Consider the following 25207-nt stretch of genomic DNA (forward strand, 5'->3'; position numbering starts at 1 on the left):
TCTTTCGCTTATGAAACTATGATTCCAGATCATTGAAAATAGTAACTATATTTGATTAAGATCTCTTGGTCATGTACTACTGAAATAAAACAAAAGGAAACGCATAAAACGAACAAAAACTAAAATAAAAAAAACTGAAAACCTTGTCTCCGTGGCTCGGAAAGGTATTCACAGCATCGTGGAAAGAAAACTAAAATTAAATGAAAAGAATAATATATTTTTATGATTTTTACCTCACAAAAAGGATCGATTAACTGATGGCAAATAATTTTACTAAAGTAAAACCAACTCACCTACAACGTCGCCAAAATCTTGTTGTGTATTTTACTACCAGTTTTAAATTTATAAAAACCTATCAAATCAAAACCATTTTAAAACATAAATAAGCAGTGTACCTAGTCATGAAATAATAAAGTTTAAGGTAAGAAATGGTATTTAACATTAGGGAACATGTATTATTGTAATGAAAAACTACTGATACTAATTAAACTAAGCAAATATTGTAAAAGGGAGGGTTTTCCGATTTTACAAGTTCAGAAAACTTAAATCATCAATTAAAAGTAATTAAACTAACATGATTACTTTAACTAAAGCAAGCAAAATAGACAACGATTTCAATCAATATTAAATTTAGCTTTGAATCACCTCTTCCTTATGGTTGATTTCTTCAATGCAATGGAATATTTAGTTGATTACCAATTTCTAATATTACTAGTTATCTTGTTCCGATTTCCTAGTGTTTAACAATTTATGGACAACTTTTACAATGATCATGTAACAAGTGAACACTTAATTGATTCTATGTATTAATGATATGATCCAACGATTTCTTATCTATGATATGATCCAATGACTATTAATGATATGATCCAACGATTTCTTATTTATGATTAAGACAATCAATTAAGTACATAACTTGGATATCTAATGCTCTCTAACACAATCAAAGTTACTAATTAATTTAATCTAACCCTATGATTTGTTTAATCTCTAGATCTAACCATCTAATGGTCATAAATAGTTAAATATCAAGTTAATGCAATTGGAATGATCATCCAACTACATATAACTCATAGATATAAGAGATAAAAATTAGAACTTTAACATGTTAGGTAATCGATATATCAAACACAGGTAAAACCCAAAATAAATAATCAAAATTTAATCGAAATGAACACATAGTATCAAGGATCATCTATGTTAAATGAAAGTCTAGGGGTTTTATCCCATAACTGAATCATATACATGAATTAACATCAAGTAAACTAGATTAAATATGTTTAAATGGAGCAAACCGAATGATTTATCGCTTTTCGTCTTTTGATCTCTTCAAAACTCACTCCTCAATCAATCTCTATCCTTTTTATGGTTTCTAAGAGGTTTTTGGTCACAACTAGTCGTAGAAAATTGCAGCTCTATTCAAAATCCGACTTAGAGTCATATTTATAAAGGTTCCAAATAATACACCACCGTGCCACGGGGAAGTTAATATCGTGTCGAGGACTTGTTTCCTTCACATAGCCTCTAAGTTACTATACAATTCAATTGGAATCTTCTAATACTAGAAATCCGTTTGTAGCGAATAATTTATTTAAAAAAATAAATAAGCTTAACACAAAAGCAGAAAAAGAAATAATAATAACCTGGTCCCGGACATCTACCTATAATTTTCCCCCATTAATAGATGAACTTTCAACACAATCAAAAGTGGTTATTATTTCTTAAATGAAAATTAGACTAACCAAACTCTGCTGCAATAAAGTATTTTTTCTGTTGAATTGGACATGCACAACTTCTTTTATTAGACCCAAAGCCTGGAAAATAAGCAAAATTTTAAATTCTTACCATTTGGTTTTTTGGTTTATAATGAAACATATCTTATTGTTGATACCAAATTCCATGGGGGTAGACCAACCAAAATCGATTACATGAACCAATCATGAAATATTCATTATTATCTTAAGCACCCCATCAAGTAGTAAATGAAGCACTTCAAATGTGTACGTGGATAAAAATTCAAAAAACATATAAGTAGATTACAACATGATCACACTAAAACAACATAATTTCAATCCCTCATAATCAACTGAGTTTAATCAAGAACTAATTCTGTTAAACATTTCATCTAACACATGGTATGCGAAATCGACCTTAAAATAAAGTTGGATGAAATTGCAATACATGTCCAATTCATATTTTGATTCTTCATTCCTTAACCACTATTAATACAAAAGAACCAATCAGTTGCAATAAAACCATATCAAATTGTCAAACTCATCATATAAACAACAAATCGAACAGAAATAATACATGAAGAAGTAATGGACTCAATTACCTATCCGCGTCGATTTGCACAGTGAAGCTTAGCTTGGATTTCCTCAATAATAGAAGGAGAAGTAGAAGCAAGGCTTCTTTTCAACTGTTGCTTGTCATTACCTTCGTCTGATGTCGGGACTACTTCTAATCGGAGGTGAGGTATCAATCAATTTACGGTTCTTCCTCATGTAAACATCGATCAATTCATAGGAACCCTGGGATGAAGACGTTGCAGGTATGATGCAAAATAAGGGAAGCAGGTGGTGTCTAAATCGGGGAAAATATGGAAGAAATGGAGAAGATAACGATGAATAGTGAAATCGATGTAGAGACGGTGGGTCTGTGATTCTTTTATGGTCAATTGAGAATAGGAAGACGTCGGTCAATGGCGGTGGAGGATATTATTGGACGAGAAGAGCGGCAGCGTGTAATTGGGCGAAGGAGGCGGTGAACGGACGAATATCTGTACCCAACGGCACAGAAACCAAAGGCGGTAGACGTTCACAAAAACCCAACGACGAAGACAAGCACAAAAACTAGAAATTACCCGATATAGATAAAAATAACAATATATATATATATATATATATATATATATATATATATATATATATATATATATATATATATATATATATATATGGGGATAGGGAATATACATTACAGCCCCACCTAAGCTTAGGTACTAAACCTCTAAAATATATTGTTTTAACTTGCTAAATATACCCGGTTTGGCTTCACTTGGTACATATACCATCCTCCATAACATTTCTTTCTTTCATTATCGTTTTACCATCTCTGTTTTCTTTCCTCCATTATCGTTTATTACTTCACCCAAGTGAACATTACTAAACCCTAAACCTAAACCCTAAACCCTAAACCCCTAAACCTTAAACCCATAAACCCTAAACCCTAAACCTAAACCCTAAACCCTAAACCCTAAACCCTAAACCTAAACCTAAACCCTAAACCTAAACCTAAACCTAAACCCTAAACCCTAAACCATAAACCATAAACCATAAACCCTAAACCATATTGTGTCGATCTTGAATTTACATCTTGAAGTATTAATCGTGAATCCATTAACCGTAATCTTTATATAGTAAAACAATGTATTTTCAAGAGGTTTAGTACCTAAGCTTAGGTGGGGCTGTAATGTATATTCCCTTTTCCCTATATATATATATATATATATATATATATATATATATATATATATATATATATATATATATATATATATATATATATATATATATATAGGGCTAGGTTATTTTGTTTCTTATATCTATTGTGTGTCCGTAAGCACAATTCCGGACCAATGGATGGATAAACTCAATGGTCATGATCTGAGGGTTTACGATATTACAATAGGGTAACATGTATCATATAATCACACAAATTTCAGCAGAAAGGTGTTTTGGTCAATTAACCTACATTAAAAAAGGAAATTTGTAGATGTTAAGGGATAATTAATTTCCTTTTTTAAATCTGAATTTTTTAAATTAATTCAAATTTAATTCTATTATAATTTATAATACTAACCGATTTTATTCTGTCAGAATGACATAGAGTCAAATATAAAGTAGTAAATATATTCTCGATTTTATTTTTGCAGAATATGGTTCATTCAATATATTTTTTATAATTAACATGCTTAAAGAATTATACAACATATTATCAAGAATAACATTTTCTAAAGAATACGGATTTTATTTATTAAGAATCACTAATTACATTAATTCGTAAAGAATATGACTAAAAAATTATTACATTCATTCTGAAAAAAAAAAGATTAATAATGGTTTAAGAATTACATTTATTCTTAAAGATTAAAACTAAGAATGGTTAAAAAAATAAAAATAAAAACATCAAAATCTAACAAAAACACTTTATATATTCTGGCATAATACATTCTGCTAGAATACTCTCGTTCTCCATGTTTTCTTCTTTTTCCACATCAATGGCAGCCTCTTCAAAATCTATATCCATAAAGAAAACATAATCAACTTTAAAATATTAAAACTTTTAGTATATTCTAAAAGAATAAAACTATAAATTCTTATAGAATGTATTACAAATTAAAGACTTTTAATTTATTCTAGCAGATTACCGGTTAAACAGATATACTTGTTGTTCACATACATTCTTAAAGACATTCTGCCAGAATGAATTTATGCAGTCTATGCTTTAGAATGTTTATACATAAAATACATTTTGCTATATTACACTATCGTTCGTCATGATTACCACATGGTTTAGATTCTTTGATTTTTTTTAGCATTTCAACAAACACTTGTTAGCCATTACCATAAAACAAAGCCAAATGGTAAGCATTGATTTGTTAATCATAAAAATTATGAGAATGAACTTGTCCATTCTGTCAGAATATAAGTATTACATAAAACATGTGTTCTTGATATCATATTTTGTCAGAATAGTATTAAAAACACTAAAAAAACACTTAAGAAACACTAAAAAAAATATCAAATTCGGCTATAGATTAGAGTAAGGAATTTATTTAGTAGGAAGATAAGATATATAACTGAAATAAGCATGAACTGGGCAAATATTAGAACAAAATAATGGTAAAACAAATGTAATTTACTTACACATCCGACGGATAGAACATAATTTTAAGATTTCCATCAGTAACATTTGCAATCAGGTTTCCCCTATCACCATGTAGGACAAGGAGTAAGTGGAAAGAAGAGATTCAACTTTGGTAGCTTGTAGCTACAAGAATATCAAGAAGCCCCAAATGACAAGGAATATACAGTTAATGGGTATCTACCACACTGGAAACTATAAAACTGAATATGATCAAAAAGTTTGTAATTAGTATAAAAAATGGAATGAAATACATATAAAGAACCAAAGAACATAAATGTTTTTGCGAATTATAAAACTGAATATGATCAAAAAGTTTGAAATTAGTATAAAATAAAATAAAATACATATAAAGAACCAAAGAACATAAATGTTTGTGCATGCACAGCTAGGCACATTTGATACATATTGTAATAGAATTCATTTGATACAACACATGCATATTACAACCACATACATGAACAATTTAAAAATCTAAATAAAACAATTAATAATAAATGTAATTTAATTGAAGCGATAAGTAATATAAAAAAAAAATTAAACATCGACTTTCCATTATCTTTTCGACAAAAGGCACAAATTTTCACATTGCTCACAAATACCAAAAAAACAACTTACATATTTTTTATGTAATTTGATAATCCCCGATTTAGATAATGTAAATATATTAAAAAAATGAATCTAATTTACATGATTCTGTAATGCTGCGTTCAAAATAAACAAAAATATATACTCATCGAGTATCTAAGCTAATGACGGCTCAAATGAAACACACAAAACCCTAAACATATTTTGATAAAATTGAAAAGTTACCGTCAAAGTGGCAGAAGGCTGCCGGAGTATGTGTTGGGGTTTCACGGAGATTCAATGGCGATGCTCGGGTGGCAGGGAGCTGCCGAAGGTGCCTTTCGACCTTTGTCAATAATGATCGAGTCCGACAGTGAAGAGGTAGGAAGAAGAACAGAAAATGGTGATCTGTTGTGAGGGTCTGAGGGATGATGATGAACGTGTCGGAGGGTTAATCAGGGGGAAGAAGGTTTCTGAGGACGAACGGATGGAAGAAATTTGAAGGTTTGATGATTAGATCAACATATTTATTTTGGTGATTTTAAATCATTCCCCCATTTATCTCAATTACCATAATTTTAGAGTCATGATTTACTAGTTTACCCTTATTAATTTATTTAATTATTAAATTATTGCTAAATTCTCATTGGTCCATACATACATACATACATACAATATTTGTATGAAACATTTGAACCTATATATATATATATATATATATATATATATATATATATATATATATATATATATATATATATAGAGAGAGAGAGAGAGAGAGAGAGAGAGAGAGAGAGAGAGAGAGAGAGCATATCGATTAATAAACCATGCAAACTATATGTTTAATTAGCACCCGACTCCATAGAAGGCAAATGATTTAGTCACTGCTTGATCCACAAAACTATTTTCTCTTCATATTCTGCAGAATGTTAGTAGTTTAGTAGTTCATACGTGTTTATCATAGATTTACATAATTTAAATTTTTTTCAAAACATAAGAAAAAAACTGAGGTTATCGTTGTCGACGGGTAAAACTACTATGGTAATTAGTTCAATATAACTTTATAAAGGTCACAGATCACCAATCCACGCTGTTCATAAGATTGTGGAGACGTAGTATTTAAATTTTTTTAATGATATACAAGATATACAAAGTAATATACAGTTAGCAAATATTCGTCAATTCGTTAATTAAATGATAAAACAGTCAACGACTATTTCAATATTGAGATATATAATGTCAAATATAACATCCGTAGACCATTTAAATTTCAACAGAAGGATTTTTTTTATTAGATTTATAATATTCGAATTTTCGACATAAATATATATCCTCAACATTTTCATCAATATCAGTACAAGAGGTAAATTATACCCTCCCCAGAATGACGAGCCTGATAATATCAAGTTTAAATAAAAATGCTAATTTATAAATTATTATTCTCTTAATACGTACCTAAACAGTTATCGCGGTAAAAAATATAATATCAGTCATCGGCCGCTATTATACTACGTTTTAGAGTATTAATCAGTAAATCATACTTCAAAGTTCAATCTAATCCAGTTAATTAGTTAATCAGTAGATCATACTTCATATATCATATTTAGTTAATCATATTTTACATATCATAAATTCATAATTAGTTAATCATACTTTACAGACCGGTTATCAATGTCACAGTTAATCATATTTTAAAACAATCAACAAGAAAACATAAACAATATTTATCCTTTTATGATACTTCAACACAATCCCAGTTAGCAAATAAAATGATTAAATAATTTGTTAGTTAATCATAATTTAGTACTTGAAGTCTTGAACACAATTAGCAAGGCAACACATATATATGGTTTCAATGGAAGTCATGATAGTTACAAAATCATAATTTTATTCAATGGAATGACACAAAAGTTTTGATTTGGATTAAAAAAAACAATCTTATTCAATAGAATGACACAAAAAAACATTTTTTTTATATAAAATAGCCAAAAACACTGCTATTCTAAACTGCTATTTTGAAATAACGTTTCCTTACCTCCGCTAACCGCTATAGTATAGCTATAGCGCCGCGATTGACTACATAGCTTACTAAGGGAAGCCACCACAAATATACTTAAACCTTCTTATTTTATGTTGATATATTATATAGTATTTAGCATACTAAAATGCTTTCAACCTATTAATCAAGGCTTAATAAAGAAATAAATAGATTAATCTTTCGAATTTTTAGTTTGTGTACTTTATTTATTTATTACATATTACATATTCGTAATACGTGTAAATTGTAGAAAAAGGTAACGGCGCATATATCACGTATTAGAAATTAGGATGAAACCGACGCATGAGTGATGATGGGATTAACTATCGATCTGTCGACCAATAAATGAACATACCATTTGTAAATAAAATCTTTGCTACACAATCAGCCATGGAAATCCTTTTGCAAAATGGTCATGTAAAATATTCCATTATTGTAGAATGTTTCGGTTTTTGGGTTGTCAAATCAAATTAATCAATGTCAAGTTCACATAAACATGTGCCATGAGCATCCTACTAACATCGACACAAATCAGTTGACAAAAAGATGGTACGTACTACGTAGTATAAAACTGCACTTTCTAGCTAACATCCAACCACACTTTCACAAAACTACAAAAATACAAGTTTCCGTTTTCTCCTGTCCAAATTCTGGTGGCCATGGGATCCCGTGTCAGTGTCACCACATCTCCTCCACCTGCTGCCGCCCAGCAACCAGTGAAGCAATCAGCACTGTCATCACAATACAAGAATAATTCACATCCGGTGGTTGATTTGGCCTTAAGGGCGTTTCTATTCACAACATCCTTGGTTGCAATCATTGTTATGCTAATTTCTAAACAAACCAAGCTGATTCAAGTTACCCCAGGCCACGCAATACTATTGACTGGAAAATTCAGTTATATCCCATCTTTCATGTAAGTTTCATTACTTGAACAAAAATCTTAATAACCTGTGTTCTTTTAACCATTGTATATATGAGTTCGAGAGTTTCTATTAACGAATGTGATGTTATGGTGCAGATACTTGATTACAGCACTCTCTCTGGTTTGCTTGTACAGCATTATCACTGGGGCACTATCGGTTTTGGCACTTATGAAACCGGGAGGAATCTCCACAAAATTGCAGTTTCATTTTGTGATGTTTGATGCTGTAAGTTCATACATCCCTTAATTATAACTTGAAAACCTACATCTCACATAAAAAGAAAACATTTTTTATTGTAATAATACAAAGTAAATGCAATATTTTCTATCTTTCCAAGAATTATTAATCCGTAAGAAAAATGTAAAAACACTATCCGAAATGTTTTTGCAAAAGTAGCTCATATACACAGGTTAAAAATCCAAGGTCTGTAAATTAAGGTTTGATCATAATAGGCCGGATTTTGCTGAATGAAGCGAGAGGTTTTGAGTTCTATTCTTATAAGAATGAATTTGTTTTGGAGTTAAATTTGTAAAGATGGAAACTCAAATGTCGCTAGTCTTATATTCGAATTAACATAAAATCAATTGGTATGGTGCAGTTGCTATTGGGTATTATGGCTTCAGCAACAGGAGCAGCAACAGGAGTCTCATACACTGGAATTAAAGGAAATTCTCATACCGGATGGAACAAGATGTGTACTACGTATGATTCATTCTGCTTCCGTGCTGCAGCCTCTATTCTTCTATCGCTCATATCCTCCATAACAATTCTACTACTGGTTCTGCTCTCCACTCACATGCTTTACAAGAAGACCACAAGGCGATAGTTCAATCAACACTTAAGATGTTCACTTCTACAAGTTTCTATGTCATAAAATTACTGTCTATTTGTATTTTTCATTGTGCCCATTTTGTTTAGGAATATCACAAAAAATTGCTTTTGATAACTCTGTCATACAAAAGCCTTAGTCAATGTCATTCATTCTAAGAGAAGTAAACAATGTTTTATGAAATAACTAATAAGGATGCCAAATTCATACAAAAGCCTTGGACAATGTCATTCTAACACCGATGGCTAGACTTTTATTATTTTTTCAACGTCCGAACATAAACAAAGGGTAAACAAAATAAGGAAGATAACATAAAACTGGAAATATCTATCTAACTAAAGATGCATATCGATATGAGTAAAAGATCAATAGGAATTCCAACAGGTCACTAAAGATGTAAAACTTTTTATCATTTAATCAGATCTTAAACACTTGCAAAATCATATCTCATATCCAAAAGTTTCAAACCATCTCAAGAACACTCAAAACGTAACAGCACCACCTCTACCTACTACCACCGGCGATCGCCACCACCATTGTAGACCGCAACTACTGCTTCTTCGTCTCCGTCGCTGCTCCTTTGAAAAACCTTCAGATCACCTCTATCTCCTTCTCTCTGATATCCGGTGAAACACCATTATATATGCATCAGATCTGATGTGTTTAATGCATTTCAGGTCTAGATCTGGAGTGTGTGGTTCATTTTATGGTGGCAAACGGTGGTTCCACCACCACATCAGATATGTTCCACTACCTCCTCTTCATCCCTTCCTTAGTTATGTTTTTGGTATGATCTGATGAAAAGTGATGAAAACATGAACCCTACCGCCACCTCCCTCCTACAACAACTAGATTTGATGCAAAACCACAACTACATGATCAATACCCATATCTGAGAAGAAATGATTAGGATGATGAAACCACCACCGCCTCCCTCCCTTCCTCTCTATCTCTCTTATTTTTTCTCTACAAGTTTTTAAGTTGTAAATACATGATTTTCATATGTTTCATGTTGTGAGTATATGGTTTTTATACAGTTAGTGTTGGTGTTACTAATCCAACCCCACACGCCAAGGATAATAAGAAGGCTTATTCTTAAACAAATTCTGATAAGTTATTCGTTTCCATAACAAGAAAATGACCAAGAAAGCATACATGCCCATTATATTTGAAGGGAAATAAAAGATTGAAACATAAAGAATATAATGTGATCATGGATTACGATCCCCTGCTACTATCCATAGGATCAAAAGACAACTCGTTTTCTCAAAATGTTTAGTCTACAATTAAATGTATGAATTCATAATGTCATTGTATTATTACTTCTAATCCTTGAGTATTATACTAAGGATAAAGTACTGTCATTTGCAAGAATATGCCGCGACTAAAATGTATTAAGAAGATTGAACCACATAGATGATAATGTGATCATGAATATCGAGCCCTTGCTGCTATTCACAGGATCAAAAGACAAATTGTTCTCCCCAAATGTCCAGTAATAGTCTAATAATTCATATAATTTGTTCAAATTTTTATGAGATCGTTCGTACTTATTTAAATGTAGAACATTTTTAACGTGCTTAAAACAAGTCATGAAATATATGAAACTAGTATTGTAAAAAAAGTTCAAAGTTGATTCGAATATTTGAATGGCATGTATTGTTGTGTAATCATCTTGTTAGACATGTAAATGAGGCCTGCATTACCAAATATACAGTTGGATAGGATTTTGGAACTCATTTAACTAATGGACCGCTCAAATTAACCATAATACATGCTAATTCGAACATATCCAAAAGTTTGATGAAATGTATTATTGGAATCATAGTATTGGACATATAAATGAGAAATGCATTACCAAGTATCCAGGTGGATAGAATTTTGGAAATAACTTGACCATAAGTCTTATGAAAAATGCAAATTTTGTTTATTAATATAGATGATGAACAAGTCACTTTGTGATGTCAATATTTGTTGGAATTAGTACACATCTAATGGACCGTTCTGATTAACCACAATACATTGTAAGAGTGCAAGACTAACATCATTACCTTCAAAAGGTATGAATGTGTTTATATGAAAAAACATAAGTTTGGAATCTTTCAGGTGTTTAGAGCTCCCATAAAACGAAGTTAATAATCAACTGGGAAATAAGTTGAGATACCCAAATCTAGTAGGGATAGCAAGCAGCTGAACCAAAAAATTATCGATTATATAAGGAATTATGAAAGAGTTTCATGAGTTATTTGCACCTAGAATGTCACAACTAGCATTTTAGCTAGGAAATTCTATTCTTGTGTAATCATTCAACCATTGTAAAACATATACTCTAAGTAAATATCATTCAGTGCTCATTTAAATTCACCTCTCATGTTCAACAAAGAGTCTGAAAACCCTAAGAATCCCGGTTTAAGTCCATATTGGACTAGGATTTCCTTATTGGGCCTAATGGACTAATAAGCATTCAATTCAACTATTTTGGGCTTGGAAACCCTATTTGGATTCTAAATGGACCCAATTCACAAATCTATAACATTTTGGACCATTTGGGCCTAGAATGATTCATTCTAACCCTAATAAACCTTATTGGGCCATAGCTAATCCAATTAACCCTAGAAAGCCATAAATCCATTCTTTTATGCCATTTTGGGCCGTGAACTACCCTAAAGGCCCAATGGGCCGAAAACTTCTCTATGGGCCTCATGATTTCGAGTAAGGATCAAGATTGGGCCAAAATAATTCATCTCCTCCTTCTTAAGTTAATTCTCGTCCAATGAGTAAAAAAAAAAAGAGAGAGAAATGGCTAATTAATCCAAACCATGACACATCACTTTTGTTTAAAGGATAACAAAGCATTATATTCAACATATAACTAGGAATTTCTCATGTTTCCATGCAAGCTTCTCTCACACTCTCTTCCCTTTATCTCTTGGCCGAGAGCTAAACACACACACACACACACACTCTTTCAAATCCTCTCCAAACACTCTCAAAGATCATCCTTCTTCCTCTAAGATCTCGAAATTTTTGCTTGAGTTCTAAGGATCTTCATCAAGTATTTCCAATCTTTGGTAAGTTATTATCAAACACAAACATCTCCTTTCATTTTAACATGAAAAAAAAACTTCTTTTTATATAGCTTTATTCCATGATCACACCTTAGAAACTTCATAAGCTCGAAAACTACATCAAGGTGTTGCTAGGACCAAAAATCTCTTCATCTCTTCTTCAAAACCGAAACATCAAAGCAAAGGTGAGTTCGTACCCCCTTGTTTTCGGTTTTTACATGATTTTTGGGGGAGAATACAAGTAAAATGTGTAGATCTATGTGTAACGACCCAAATTTACTGTCGTCAGTGATATCCACTCCTGTTAGACAAATATTTGTTTTCAGAGGATTATTTCGATTTTAGGGTTATAAAAATAAAATAAATAAAATAAAAACGATGTATAAATCTAATTAGTTAATTTATGGGAATATTTAGGGTAAATATGATTCATTTAAAAAGTTATAAAAGTTGAGGGGTGGAATTTAACTTTTGGAGATATATGAAAATTCAGAATTTAAGAAGGATGGGAGATTCTGGATTAATTGAAGGAAGATGAGGGACAATTAGTGAAACTTGAAAATTTCATGTTACTTGTTTTCTTTTCTTCTCAATAATATTGCTGCCCAAATATTGCCTTTTGATGCTTGATTTAATAGCCATGCTACTTGTTTTATGGGCGCATGTTACCCTTGCTTTGATACACAATCTTAATACCAAGAATGGTTTATTAGTTCATGATTATACATCCTTATTGCTTGGCCTTTTTGCCATGAATTTAAATCTTATTTTTCTTTCTTTTGCTCGTGACCTACTGCCCTAATACCGTATTAACAACCATGTATCTTCAAACATTTGAGGACAAATAAGTATTGTTAATTGCTGGAAAGTAATGCAATAAAACCCAAGGAATGTGGTAATTTTGTAAGTATACGTAAGTGGGTGTGTGTAGGTAATAAATGACTAATGATGGGTCAATGCATATATGAAAATATATAGGTGCTAAAATAACGATTTAAAAATATTAATAAATGGTTTAAAAAGATTGAAAAGAATAATATATGTAAATATATGTATGAGTATGTATTTGTGGAAAGACTATACAGATATCCCTTTATATCCATGTGTCTTGTGTATGTTATGTGTGTGTGTGTGTTTGAACATAAAAGAAGTTGGGTAAACACAACTAGGAATGAAAAAGATGTAAAGCACAAATTTAAGTCTCATTCAAGCCTTTTGTGTGTAAAATTGAGTGACTATAATCCTTTACCTAAAAGTTTTGAAGCATATGGTGATTTTTGGTGAATGTTGGAATTCTGCACAGCAACTTTTCCCCATCTTGCGAGAGCTATAGCTGCTAATCTGGGCAGAATTGTAAAATGCTCCTCTCTCATGAAGTTTTAGGAAATCGAGTCTAGTTTCCAGAAAGTCCGATCTCATCCTAATTAGAGCTACAGATTTTGTTTTATGTTTAAAACACTGAATGGGGGTCGGGTTGGGAAATTATAAAAAATTAATATAAAAGTTAGAATAAAGTTGTATTTTTGAACCAAATACTTTATTTGTTAATTGAATGTTATGTGTGATGTTTAGGTGGTGCCTTGAGAACTTCAAGTAAGTTCAAGACTTGGAATAGAAGGAAGATTTCATCAAGGCTAAAGGTGAGTTCATAGTTTTAACTCACTAAGGTTGCATTATTGAAACGTGCAATCCGTAGATGGTGATTTGATTCACTTTAAGATGACCATGTCATTACTTGTGCTTGATGATGATATGATATTTGTGATGCTAATATACGCTTTGTGCTAATGCCATGATATGACCTAATTGCTATGTTGCTTACACTTTGATGTACTTGATGAATACGACATGCTAGCTTAAGTTGCTTGAAATATGATGTATGGTTATGTTTTGATGTGTTGGTTATGAATACATTGCATGTTTAATACACATTTATATGGTATGCATTACATGCTTTAATTAATGTATAAAGGACATTGCGGGGTTACACGTAGTGGGTTTGGGTAGTTTGATGACCTTTGCCTAAAACCTTATCCAGACCATTGAGGGTGCCTACTAGGTTGAAAGAGTACCTATAGGAAGAGCTATAGCCACAACGGTGATTAGTTGCCGGTCTTTCTAGATGACCGTGTGACACATTGTTTGCGGGCACTTCGGTGTTCGTGGGCTGGAGTGATGTTGGTCCCTCGTTCGCGGCCAGCGCAAACATCATGTGGGAATCGGGAGGTGTATCGTTGGAATTGGCACCGTTTGTACCGATCCTGAACGACACCGCGGGGTACTTGTACTTTGCAAAGTCGGAGTAGCGAAAGTGGAGTCACGGGGTTGGTGTTTCGGGTGGAAGTCATGAGCCACTTAGAGCATTCGACTGGCCGTGCACACAAGTAGTGAACGGGGTGTTTCTCTTAGGTTAGGTAGCACTAAGAGACACTTTTCTATCAATCGGTTGGATAGATATAATAAAAGGTTGAACATGTGACAAACGGTTGGTTGCATATTAAAAGGTTGAATATATATCAAAGGTTGCTTATTAATAAAAGGTTGAACATTTAAAGGTTGCTTATATATGAAATATGATTAATTATATGCTATGCGGTTGCTTATGTGGTATTTGGTTGATCATATATGTTATGTGGTAGAATTGTGATTAAACATATATGCATATTTGCGGTTGAATAATTATGATATGCGGTTGTTTTCTAAGTGGTATTTGTCTATCATTTTTATGCTTCATCATAAAATGAATGATTGACCCATTTGGGGTTTGTATGTTTTATGTGGAACTTTATGAACTCACTCAGCAGGGGCTGACACTTGTATCTTTTCTCTTTTGTGTCTTATGATTGGTATAGGTAGTTTAGAAGATTGGCCTTGGTAAGAGGGGTTCTTATGGGTAGTAGATTTGTATTAACGATACCACTCTTGGACACGTTTTTGATTATTTACTTTAAAAACACTTTTGTTTACAGTTTAATGGTTTGGAATTATGTTGAATTTTTGAAGTAACGTTGTGGTTTTGAAAATGTTTTGTTTTAAAAAAACTAAGTCTTCCGCTAACGTATTCTGTTAAATAAATATTTTAAAAAGGAAAAAAAATCATGGTAAAAATCACGACGTTACAAGTTGGTATCAGAGGCATGCTGTGAGTGAACTGAATACATATGCCAGTGTTCAGACTCACAGTGTAGACTGGCTCAGTTAGGTGCTCTAGGATTCTTAAGGGGGGAGGGTGTGTGCTGAGAGTTATATGTTATTTTCTATATGCATTTAGGACATTTATTTATTTATTTATTTTCGCTTTCGAAACATCTTCTCTTCTTTCTCGCGGATCCTGTAATCGTTAATATCTCTCGACGTTGGGGGAATTGCTCGTGACCCATAAGATTAGTTATCCTAAAGCATTCATAGTTCGAATAGTGTTTCGTGTATCGAGGAAATGGAAGATGATCTTGTAGTGATGATTGGACTGCATATATTCAACAAGCCTCGCAAGTTGTTTTTTTATCGTTGGTCGGTGGCAGAACAGGAAGAGATGTTTTATCGTAGTCTATGGATTCTCAAGGGTTATGGAATCCATAAAGCAAAATAGGTGTACCGATCTTTAATCTAAACAAGTGACACAAATAACTTCGTGGTAATTCAGAAGCAAATATACATATGTGTGAACGTTAGTATTGGGCCCGTACTATCATAAGCACATGATATATATTTGGGACTGGAGGAACCACGAAGAAACCCAAGGACCTGGTGATCAGTACTCAGAGTTAGAATGGATGTATGTTTGGTAGACCTTTTTGTGTCATTGGTCTCTTTTGTGCTCGTTTTGATGTAACTTAGAGTCTGTTGACTTCGACGAGATAGTAATGCGACTGTAGGGAATCTAGCCTCTGTGTAGTAAGATGTTTGACGTGTGTGAAATCTTTGCAGATGACCACATTTTTCCCTAACATTGTCTTCTTTATGGAATCTACTTGTTCGGTGTTGTTCTCAGTATGGTTTGGTTTTCCGCCAACCGGACTGAAATTCCCTTAGTTGAAAAACATACGCGTATTTTGCTTGTCGAGAGAGGGTATGTCTTGTGAGAAAATTCTATTGTGTATTCTTTCTCCTACAATTCTTATGATGATGGCACTCAAGTTCCTAGCGCGGTGACGTGAGGTCTTCTTGACTCGTGCGATTGAGAGTTCAAGGAAGATGGTAAGTCTCTTTGATACGTAGCTTGCTAATGAATGTAGCGATGTTTTTCCCTGATGAGGTGTCGCGTGTATAAACACCACGTTAGTTAGAGATCTCTTTTGACCATACTTTTTGTATGGCTCCAAAGCCAAAGTATCTTTTCAATTGGTTCATTCGGTAATGAAGTACATGGTGACGTAGATTCATGATTTGTTTGAGTGTGAATTATTCGACCAAGTTCCTTATTTTATGGAGTGCTAGTCCAACTCGTTAAACAAAAGACGATGCATGCGGTTGGGTATCAATTGTCTAAGATTGTACGCGATCATGATGAAGGCAAATAGGAATCTACATCCTACTTTGGTTAGGGAGTGAGAAGGTGCAGCGAGGGGAAGTGATTGTGTATGCTCCGCAGTGGACAAACAATGTTACTGAAAGACTCTCCTTGGTTGAGAATTATTCATTTTGGCAATCGCAGCAAGTCAAGAGCCGAGTGACTTGATGATGGAAGAGGTGGTAGATAACATGGTTAGAGAAAGACCAAGCAGCATGGGATGAAATGAGTCAAGCTCATTAAGTTCTAATGGGAGAACATGTGCAGGTCAGAAATGACATAGGTGGTTAAAGAAGACATGAATGTTTGCCACCCTAAGTTGTTTGTACCAATGACTAAGAGATTCCGATGACGGAATCATTTTAAGGAGGGGAGAATTGTAACGACCCAAATTTACTGTCGTCAGTGATGTCCACTCCTGTTAGACAAATATTTGTTTTCAGAGGATTATTTCGATTTTAGGGTTATAAAAATAAAATAAATAAAATAAAAACGATGTATAAATCTAATTAGTTAATTTATGGGAATATTTAGGGTAAATATGATTCATTTAAAAAGTTATAAAAGTTGAGGGGTGGAATTTAACTTTTGGAGATATATGAAAATTCAGAATTTAATAAGGATGGGAGATTCTGGATTAATTGAAGGAAGATGAGGGACAATTAGTGAAACTTGAAAATTTCATGTTACTTGTTTTCTTTTCTTCCCAATAATATTGCTGCCCAAATATTGCCTTTTGATGCTTGATTTAATAGCCATGCTACTTGTTTTATGGGCGCATGTTACCCTTGCTTTGATACACAATCTTAATACCAAGAATGGTTTATTAGTTCATGATTATACATCCTTATTGCTTGGCCTTTTTGCCATGAATTTAAATCTTATTTTTCTTTCTTTTGCTCGTGACCTACTGCCCTAATACCGTATTAACAACCATGTATCTTCAAACATTTGAGGACAAATAAGTATTGTTAATTGCTGGAAAGTAATGCAATAAAACCCAAGGAATGTGGTAATTTTGTAAGTATACGTAAGTGGGTGTGTAGGTAATAAATGACTAATGATGGGTCAATGCATACATGAAAATATATAGGTGCTAAAATAACGATTTAAAAATATTAATAAATGGTTTAAAAAGATTGAAAAGAATAATATATGTAAATATATGTATGAGTATGTATTTGTGGAAAGACTATACAGATATCCCTTTATATCCATGTGTCTTGTGTATGTTATGTGTGTGTGTGTTTGAACATAAAAGAAGTTGGGTAAACACAACTAGGAATGAAAAAGATGTAAAGCACAAATTTAAGTCTCATTCAAGCCTTTTGTGTGTAAAATTGAGTGACTATAATCCTTTACCTAAAAGTTTTGAAGCATATGGTGATTTTTGGTGAATGTTGGAATTCTGCACAGCAACTTTTCCCCCATCTTGCGAGAGCAATAGCTGCTAATCTGGGCAGAATTGTAATATGCTCCTCTCTCATGAAGTTTTAGGAAATCGAGTCTAGTTTCCAGAAAGTCCGATCTCATCCTAATTAGAGCTACAGATTCTGTTTTATGTTTAAAACACTGAATGGGGGTCGGGTTGGGAAATTATAAAAAATTAATATAAAAGTTAGAATAAAGTTGTATTTTTGAACCAAATACTTTATTTGTTAATTGAATGTTATGTGTGATGTTTAGGTGGTGCCTTGAGAACTTCAAGTAAGTTCAAGACTTGGAATAGAAGGAAGATTTCATCAAGGCTAAAGGTGAGTTCATAGTTTTAACTCACTAAGGTTGCATTATTGAAACGTGCAATCCGTAGATGGTGATTTGATTCACTTTAAGATGACCATGTCATTACTTGTGCTTGATGATGATATGATATTTGTGATGCTAATATACGCTTTGTGCTAATGCCATGATATGACCTAATTGCTATGTTGCTTACACTTTGATGTACTTGATGAATACGACATGCTAGCTTAAGTTGCTTGAAATATGATGTATGGTTATGTTTTGATGTGTTGGTTATGAATACATTGCATGTTTAATACACATTTATATGGTATGCATTACATGCTTTAATTAATGTATAAAGGACATTGCGGGGTTATGCGTAGTGGGTTTGGGTGTTTTGATGACCTTTGCCTAAAACCTTATCCGGACCATTGAGGGTGCCTACTAGGTTGAAAGAGTACCTATAGGAAGAGCTATAGCCACAACGGTGATTAGTTGCCGGTCTTTCTAGATGACCGTGTGACACATGGTTTGCAGGTACTTCGGTGTTCGTGGGCTGGAGTGATGTTGGTCCCTCGTTCGCGGCCAGCGCAAACATTACGTGGGAATCGGGAGGTGTATCGTTGGAATTAGCACCGTTTGTACCGATCCTGAACGACACCGCGGGGTACTTGTACTTTGCAAAGTCGGAGTAGCGAAAGTGGAGTCACGGAGTTGGTGTTTCGGGTGGAAGTCATAAGTCACTTAGAGCATTCGACTGGCCGTGCACACAAGTAGTGAACGGGGTGTTTCTCTTAGGTTAGGTAGCACTAAGAGACACTTTTCTATCAATCGGTTGGATAGATATAATAAAAGGTTGAACATGTGACAAACGGTTGGTTGCATATTAAAAGGTTGAATATATATCAAAGGTTGCTTATTAATAAAAGGTTGAACATTTAAAGGTTGCTTATATATGAAATGTGATTAATTATATGCTATGCGGTTGCTTATGTGGTATTTGGTTGATCATATATGTTATGTGGTAGAATTGTGATTAAACATATATGCATATTTGCGGTTGAATAATTATGATATGCGGTTGTTTTCTAAGTGGTATTTGACACTTGTATCTTTTCTCTTTTGTGTCTTATGATTGGTACAGGCAGTTTAGAAGATTGGCCTTGGTGAGAGGGGTTCTTATGGGTAGTAGATTTGTATTAACGATACCACTCTTGGACACATTTTTGATTATTTACTTTAAAAACACTTTTGTTTACAGTTTAATGGTTTGGAATTATGTTGAATTTTTGAAGTAACGTTGTGGTTTTGAAAATGTTTTGTTTTAAAAAAACTAAGTCTTCCGCTAACGTATTCTGTTAAATAAATGTTTTAAAAAGGAAAAAAAAATCATGGTAAAAATCACGACGTTACACTATGTGTTATATGCATGTGTTGTGTGATTTCTTAGTTTATTTTGTAAAAATGTGTTAGATCTTAACAAATCTCGACATCTTAAGTAACATGGAGTTAAGATCTATGAACTAAGACACCTTATACATCATATTATCGAGTTAAAAGTGTTATATTTTTAAGATATAAAAATCTAAGGCAAAAACCTTGTTAAGGGTCAAAATTGCCAAGAAAACAAAAGATAAGGTTAAAAAGTGACATTTATGTTGTTATAAGGATCAAACAGGTCCTACTTGTATAAAAATGAATTTTTTTGATAAACATGTTTTCCGAAGGGGCAAAAATGTAAATTTTAGCTTAATGGGCCAAACATTTGGGCCTCAGGATTTTGGGCCCAGATTTGTGAAAAAATGAAAGTTTTGGGACTAAAAATGTTATTTGAGCAAAGTTTGAGTCATAAATGTAAATAAACCAAATTTAGGGGCGAAAATAACATTTATTTCCAAATTGGACCAAAAATGTAACTTTTATCAAAATTGGGCCAAAAGTATCAATTTTTACAAACAAGGGGCTGAAAATGCATTTTTCTGCAAAACTGGGCCATAAATGTAAAAATATAAATTTTTGGACTAAATCCGTGAATTTCTAAACCTTTGGGACAAAATTACAAATTTTTATAAATTATGGACTAAAGTGTTATTTTTACAAAACTTTGGGCTTTAATTGAAAATTTGAGGCTTATTGGCCAAGAACGTCGTTTTTACAAAAATAGGACTTTTTATAATCAATTTGATAAACTTTGAGCTAAAACAAACAAGAAAACAATAACGAATGAACGAAATACGTCGATAACAATTTTATTGGGCCTAATATTCACATTACATGGCCAATGGGCCTTAAGGGCCCATTCAAGTGTATATTGAGCCCAATATCTTCCATGACATGTTTCTTGGGCCTTGCGACCCATTTACATGTTAATTTGGGCCTGAGCTATGGGTCATATGTTTGTTGGGCCTTGGTGGTCCATTTACATGCCTATTGGGCCCAAATTACCCTCTTACATGTTATTCGGCCTTTGTGGTCCATGTACATGCTAATTGGGCTTGAACTGAAATTCACATGCTTAGTAGATCGTAACTATACCTTTACATACTTATTGAACTTCGTATACTTATATATGTACCTTTGGATTTGATAACATACAACATACACGTAAACATTAAACATAGTACGAAAGGTTGAGAATCTAGTGAGACGTGTCGGTTGGCACCTTTGAGTGTACAATCGTAGCCTGTAGTTATAAGCAGAGTTTCTTGGAGGGAGAGCGGGAGTTTGTGTATAGATCTATACGGGGTGACCCCCCACGCCTTAGTTGTTCGCTACAGCTAGACTAGGCCAGTCTAGGGCGACAAAACCGTGAGCAAATACCGGCATTTGGAAAAATGCCAAGATAGGCAACCTAGTCATTATCATGTATGGTTATAACGGCTCATATAGAGATCCAATACCAATTTAACATTTCGGAGGTTAACCCTTCGATTGTGTCAATACAAAACAACTTATTTAACGATACAAGAACCTTGACATTATTATAATTCAGAAAATATCGGATTTTCTGGGGAAATATTAATATTCAGTTATCATTTACTTACAATACAAAGAAATCTAAACTACATTCATATATATTACTACAATGAAATTCACACATGCATCTATACTTGATTTTCACATCATTTTCAGACACTTTACAGAAAATATCGGATTTTCTGGGTTTTTACAAAAGTTACAAAGACTTTTATCTAAACATACTTATGAACTCACCAACATTATATATGTTGACCGTTTTCAAAATAACTTGTATTCTCAGGTAATCGTTAAGAAGGAAGATTTTCAAGTATGTATGGATTTATTTTGTGTAACATCACTCAACGTACTATTAATACTTTGAACTTATGTAATTTATAACAATGTACTTGATGTGAACAATGTTGGTTGTTATATGTAATGTTGGTGATGAATGTGTTATGTTTCATGTATATTCATTGTGATGATAATTCAATTGTTAGTCACACGAGCCCCCGGACGTTTCCGTCGTCTGGTTCGGGGGTGTGACAGGTTGGTATCAGAGCAATGTTTATAGTGAACTAGCATATCTAACCATACATGATATGCAACTATAAACACAATGGGACAAAATAACTCTGAACAAAACAAAATTTGTCACTTATGTGCGCATATTAGAATAATAACCTACCAATATTTAATAAAAGCTTCTGGAGGAAATTGAACACTATGATTAAACCTGGGCAGTTATGTAGTCATATTAGGGATAAATATAGCCTGATCAACTATACTTATTCAGAATATGATCAATATGTGTTCGGGAGTAATCATAGTGGGAAATGAATCCAAAAGCCTACCTCATTCTTCAATAACTCTAGGGAACCCAAACTTAAATAATTAAAATATACTATAGGAATAATCAAAACATGACTTATTCCTTCGCCCCCATGCAGTCACCATGGATGATGATCAACAAGGAGTACATTTTTATCAAGCCCTAGTGGCTCAGGGGATGCTTGAGGAGGATCCCGAAGAAGAACAAGGGGGAGCCCCTGGCATTGGGCCCGACGAGTACACTGATACAGACTATGAGTTTAATGGGACTGACGGAGACATGGAGGAGGATAGGGACACAAATGAAGCCCCCGTCGAACCACCTACCGATGAGGCACACCAGGACCACCCTGCTCCACCAAAGGATCCCGTTGGTGAGGATCGTTCTCTGGAAGCAGAGGTTGCCACACTTCGGCAGCAACTATTTGCTATGGAGGCACGAGCCGTACAAGTTGAGCAGGAAAGGGATGAGGTCATCGGAGAAATGACCGAGATGGCTCAGTTGTTGGCACAGCATTTTGGGATATGATTTCTCTACCACCATTAGGCACTTCTCAGTATGATCAGGATCAGTAGTATATCTTATTAGTATTAGGTTTCTCTTAGGTGTACTATGTTATGTACTATCGACTCTATGTTTAAGTAACCACACTACTCATAGGGTCATCATGCTGCCGGATTTTTATAGGGTTTCAAAGTACTCCATGGATTATAGCAATGGGCCCCCTTGATGAAGTGTAGGTTAAAAGCCCGAGACTTGTCTTTTCCTTATAAATAGTCATGTATTATTCATTATTAGGGTTAAGAGTGAGACAAAATGTAGCCGCCACGTTGTGAGGTTTCTTATGTAGAGTTAGATCATTTAGTCTATTCTTAAAGTGTAATCTATTCCTCATGTTTTGAATAAATCGAGTGATCATTCGACATATCTTCTTTATTTGTGTTTGTTCTTATTTTCTGCATCTTGTTCATCAAATCACAATTAGGGTTTTATTCCTAACAAGTGGTATCAGAGCGGGTCTTTGAATATCTGATTGATTGTTGAAGTATCGGTTCTTGATTTGATGATTTTCTGCACAAGTTATTGAAGATTATTGGTGTTTTGGCGTTTTGGAATCAAAATTCTGTTCAAGTTACTGTTCATGAAGATTATGGTGTTCTTCTGCTGTTTGTCTGGTATTTTTTAATCTGATTGGTATTCTGTTAGTATTTTTTTGATTACATCCGATTATTGATTCAATCCAAAATCAATTGATTAATCGTTTTCATTGATTGGTCCTATACTATTCATGATCCATTTATTTTGGCCCATAATTGCATCCACTGTTCTCACGTTTTTTGAGTCGCCCATATTGATTTTTGTTCATCGATTTGGCATTCCTTGAAATCGTTTATTGCAATTCATCTCATCTGTAAATCTGAAAAATCGTTAGTTCTTCTATTCTTCAATCGATTTTATTTTAACGATACTGTAATCAAAATTGATTTTGATCTTATTACTTGATTTTGTGATTCGTACAAAATCAATCCGCTCATTCATCGTGTGTCAGTTTTGTTTCTTGATTATATCGATTTTGTGAAGTTAAAATTGGAGACTCTATGATTTAAACATATGTTGAGAATCAAGATTACAGATTATGCAGTGTAATGTTAAGAACCAATGAAATCGGGATTGGATTTTATCGGAATAAGCATATGTTCTTGCAATTCAATCTAAAAAGTCAAAATTGAGGCAAACAGACTCTCTACGTTCATAATTGAAATTGTAATCGGAAGTGGCATGTGAACGAACGAAATCGGGGTGGTTGTGTGCTTATTCGCAATTGTTAGTCAACAGAAAAAGTTAAAATTGTGAGCTTACTTGCGAACGTTTGTTGTCCGCGACTCACAGCGAACCTGTGTTCGGATTCGTCTCAAGAACCTGTGATTGGATTCGGTTTTGATTCGCATCGTGTTTGTGATGGGTTGATTCGGAACGAAAGGAGTCTAAGAATCGGAAGTTGATCTCGGGATCGTAACTCTCATGACGGATTGAGTGTTGTTCGGAGTTCACTGGTGTTTAGAATCAGATTCGTAACTGGACCATGGATAATCGGGAAGGACAGTGGTCAATGCAAAAGTCAAAATTAGTTTGAAGAACCTTACCTGCGAACGATCGAAGTTTGTTTTTCCGGGTTCGCATTCATCGTTCGGAGTTTAATCCTGTGATTCGTGTTTGACATTGGTTCACATTGAACATCGGTAAAATTGATTCGGAACGAATGGGTTGACCAACGAAAAGTGAAAATTGGTTCACCTTCGAACGTTCGCTTTGGGTGTGATACTTGGCGTTCGGAACTCGGTGCTCAATATGAAGGGTTGATCGGAATAGGATTTGTGGTTTCGTATGCGAACATCCGTTTGAAATTGTCGTTCCAGTCGTATTCTCTTAATCAGGCGTCTAAATGGGGAAGATAACTTAATGTTTCATATTTGGTCCCTACAACTTCAGCGTTTAGACAACTCTGGTCCCTTTATTTTTCATGGCTTGGTGATTATGGACCATTTCCAGAATCTGTTACAAATTAAAGGGGGAAGTTGATACAGAGTTACATTTTCAGTCCCAGAATTTCAGCAAAGTGACAGTTTCAACCCATTTTTCGAAAAGTTGGCAAATTTAAGGGCTGGTGAATAGTTTTGGATTTTTTATCGCACATATTTTTTTCGTGAACAGAAAAATAAGGATTTCATCAAGTCTTGGCGGTTCGGAAAGTCGTTTTCCGCAATAACGTCAAATTTTCTCGACTTTTTCGGATTTTATACTTCATTGTTTATATCGTTTTGTTACGG

The 25207-nt window shown here is 33.6% G+C and overlaps 1 protein-coding gene and 1 long non-coding RNA gene across 3 annotated transcripts; one reads left to right on the plus strand and one right to left on the minus strand.

Moving 5' to 3' along the window:
- The first annotated feature begins 8143 nt into the window (after positions 1-8143).
- LOC145115865 (CASP-like protein 1) lies at positions 8144-9403 on the plus strand. The gene is made up of 3 exons (XM_079052223.1): positions 8144-8447; positions 8553-8682; positions 9056-9403. Exons 1-3 carry the CDS (start codon positions 8191-8193, stop codon positions 9281-9283), a joined length of 615 nt encoding a protein of 204 aa, XP_078908349.1. The 5' UTR covers positions 8144-8190; the 3' UTR covers positions 9284-9403.
- A 2715-nt stretch (positions 9404-12118) lies between these two features.
- Positions 12119-24781, minus strand: LOC145115866 (uncharacterized). Of its 2 annotated transcripts, none has more exons than XR_013711747.1 (3): positions 24524-24781; positions 24240-24430; positions 12119-12655 (listed from the first exon to the last, which is right to left on the minus strand). It is a non-coding gene; the product is annotated as an uncharacterized LOC145115866 (long non-coding RNA). The 2 variants fall into 2 exon arrangements; XR_013711746.1 differs by lacking the exon at positions 12119-12655 and adding an exon at positions 22241-23796.
- Between the last annotated feature and the right edge of the window lie 426 nt (positions 24782-25207).

Source organism: Lactuca virosa, chromosome 5 (genome assembly GCF_052849685.1).
Source record: "Lactuca virosa cultivar CGN04683 chromosome 5, Lactuca_virosa_CGN04683_v6, whole genome shotgun sequence".
Lineage (NCBI taxonomy): Eukaryota > Viridiplantae > Streptophyta > Magnoliopsida > Asterales > Asteraceae > Lactuca > Lactuca virosa.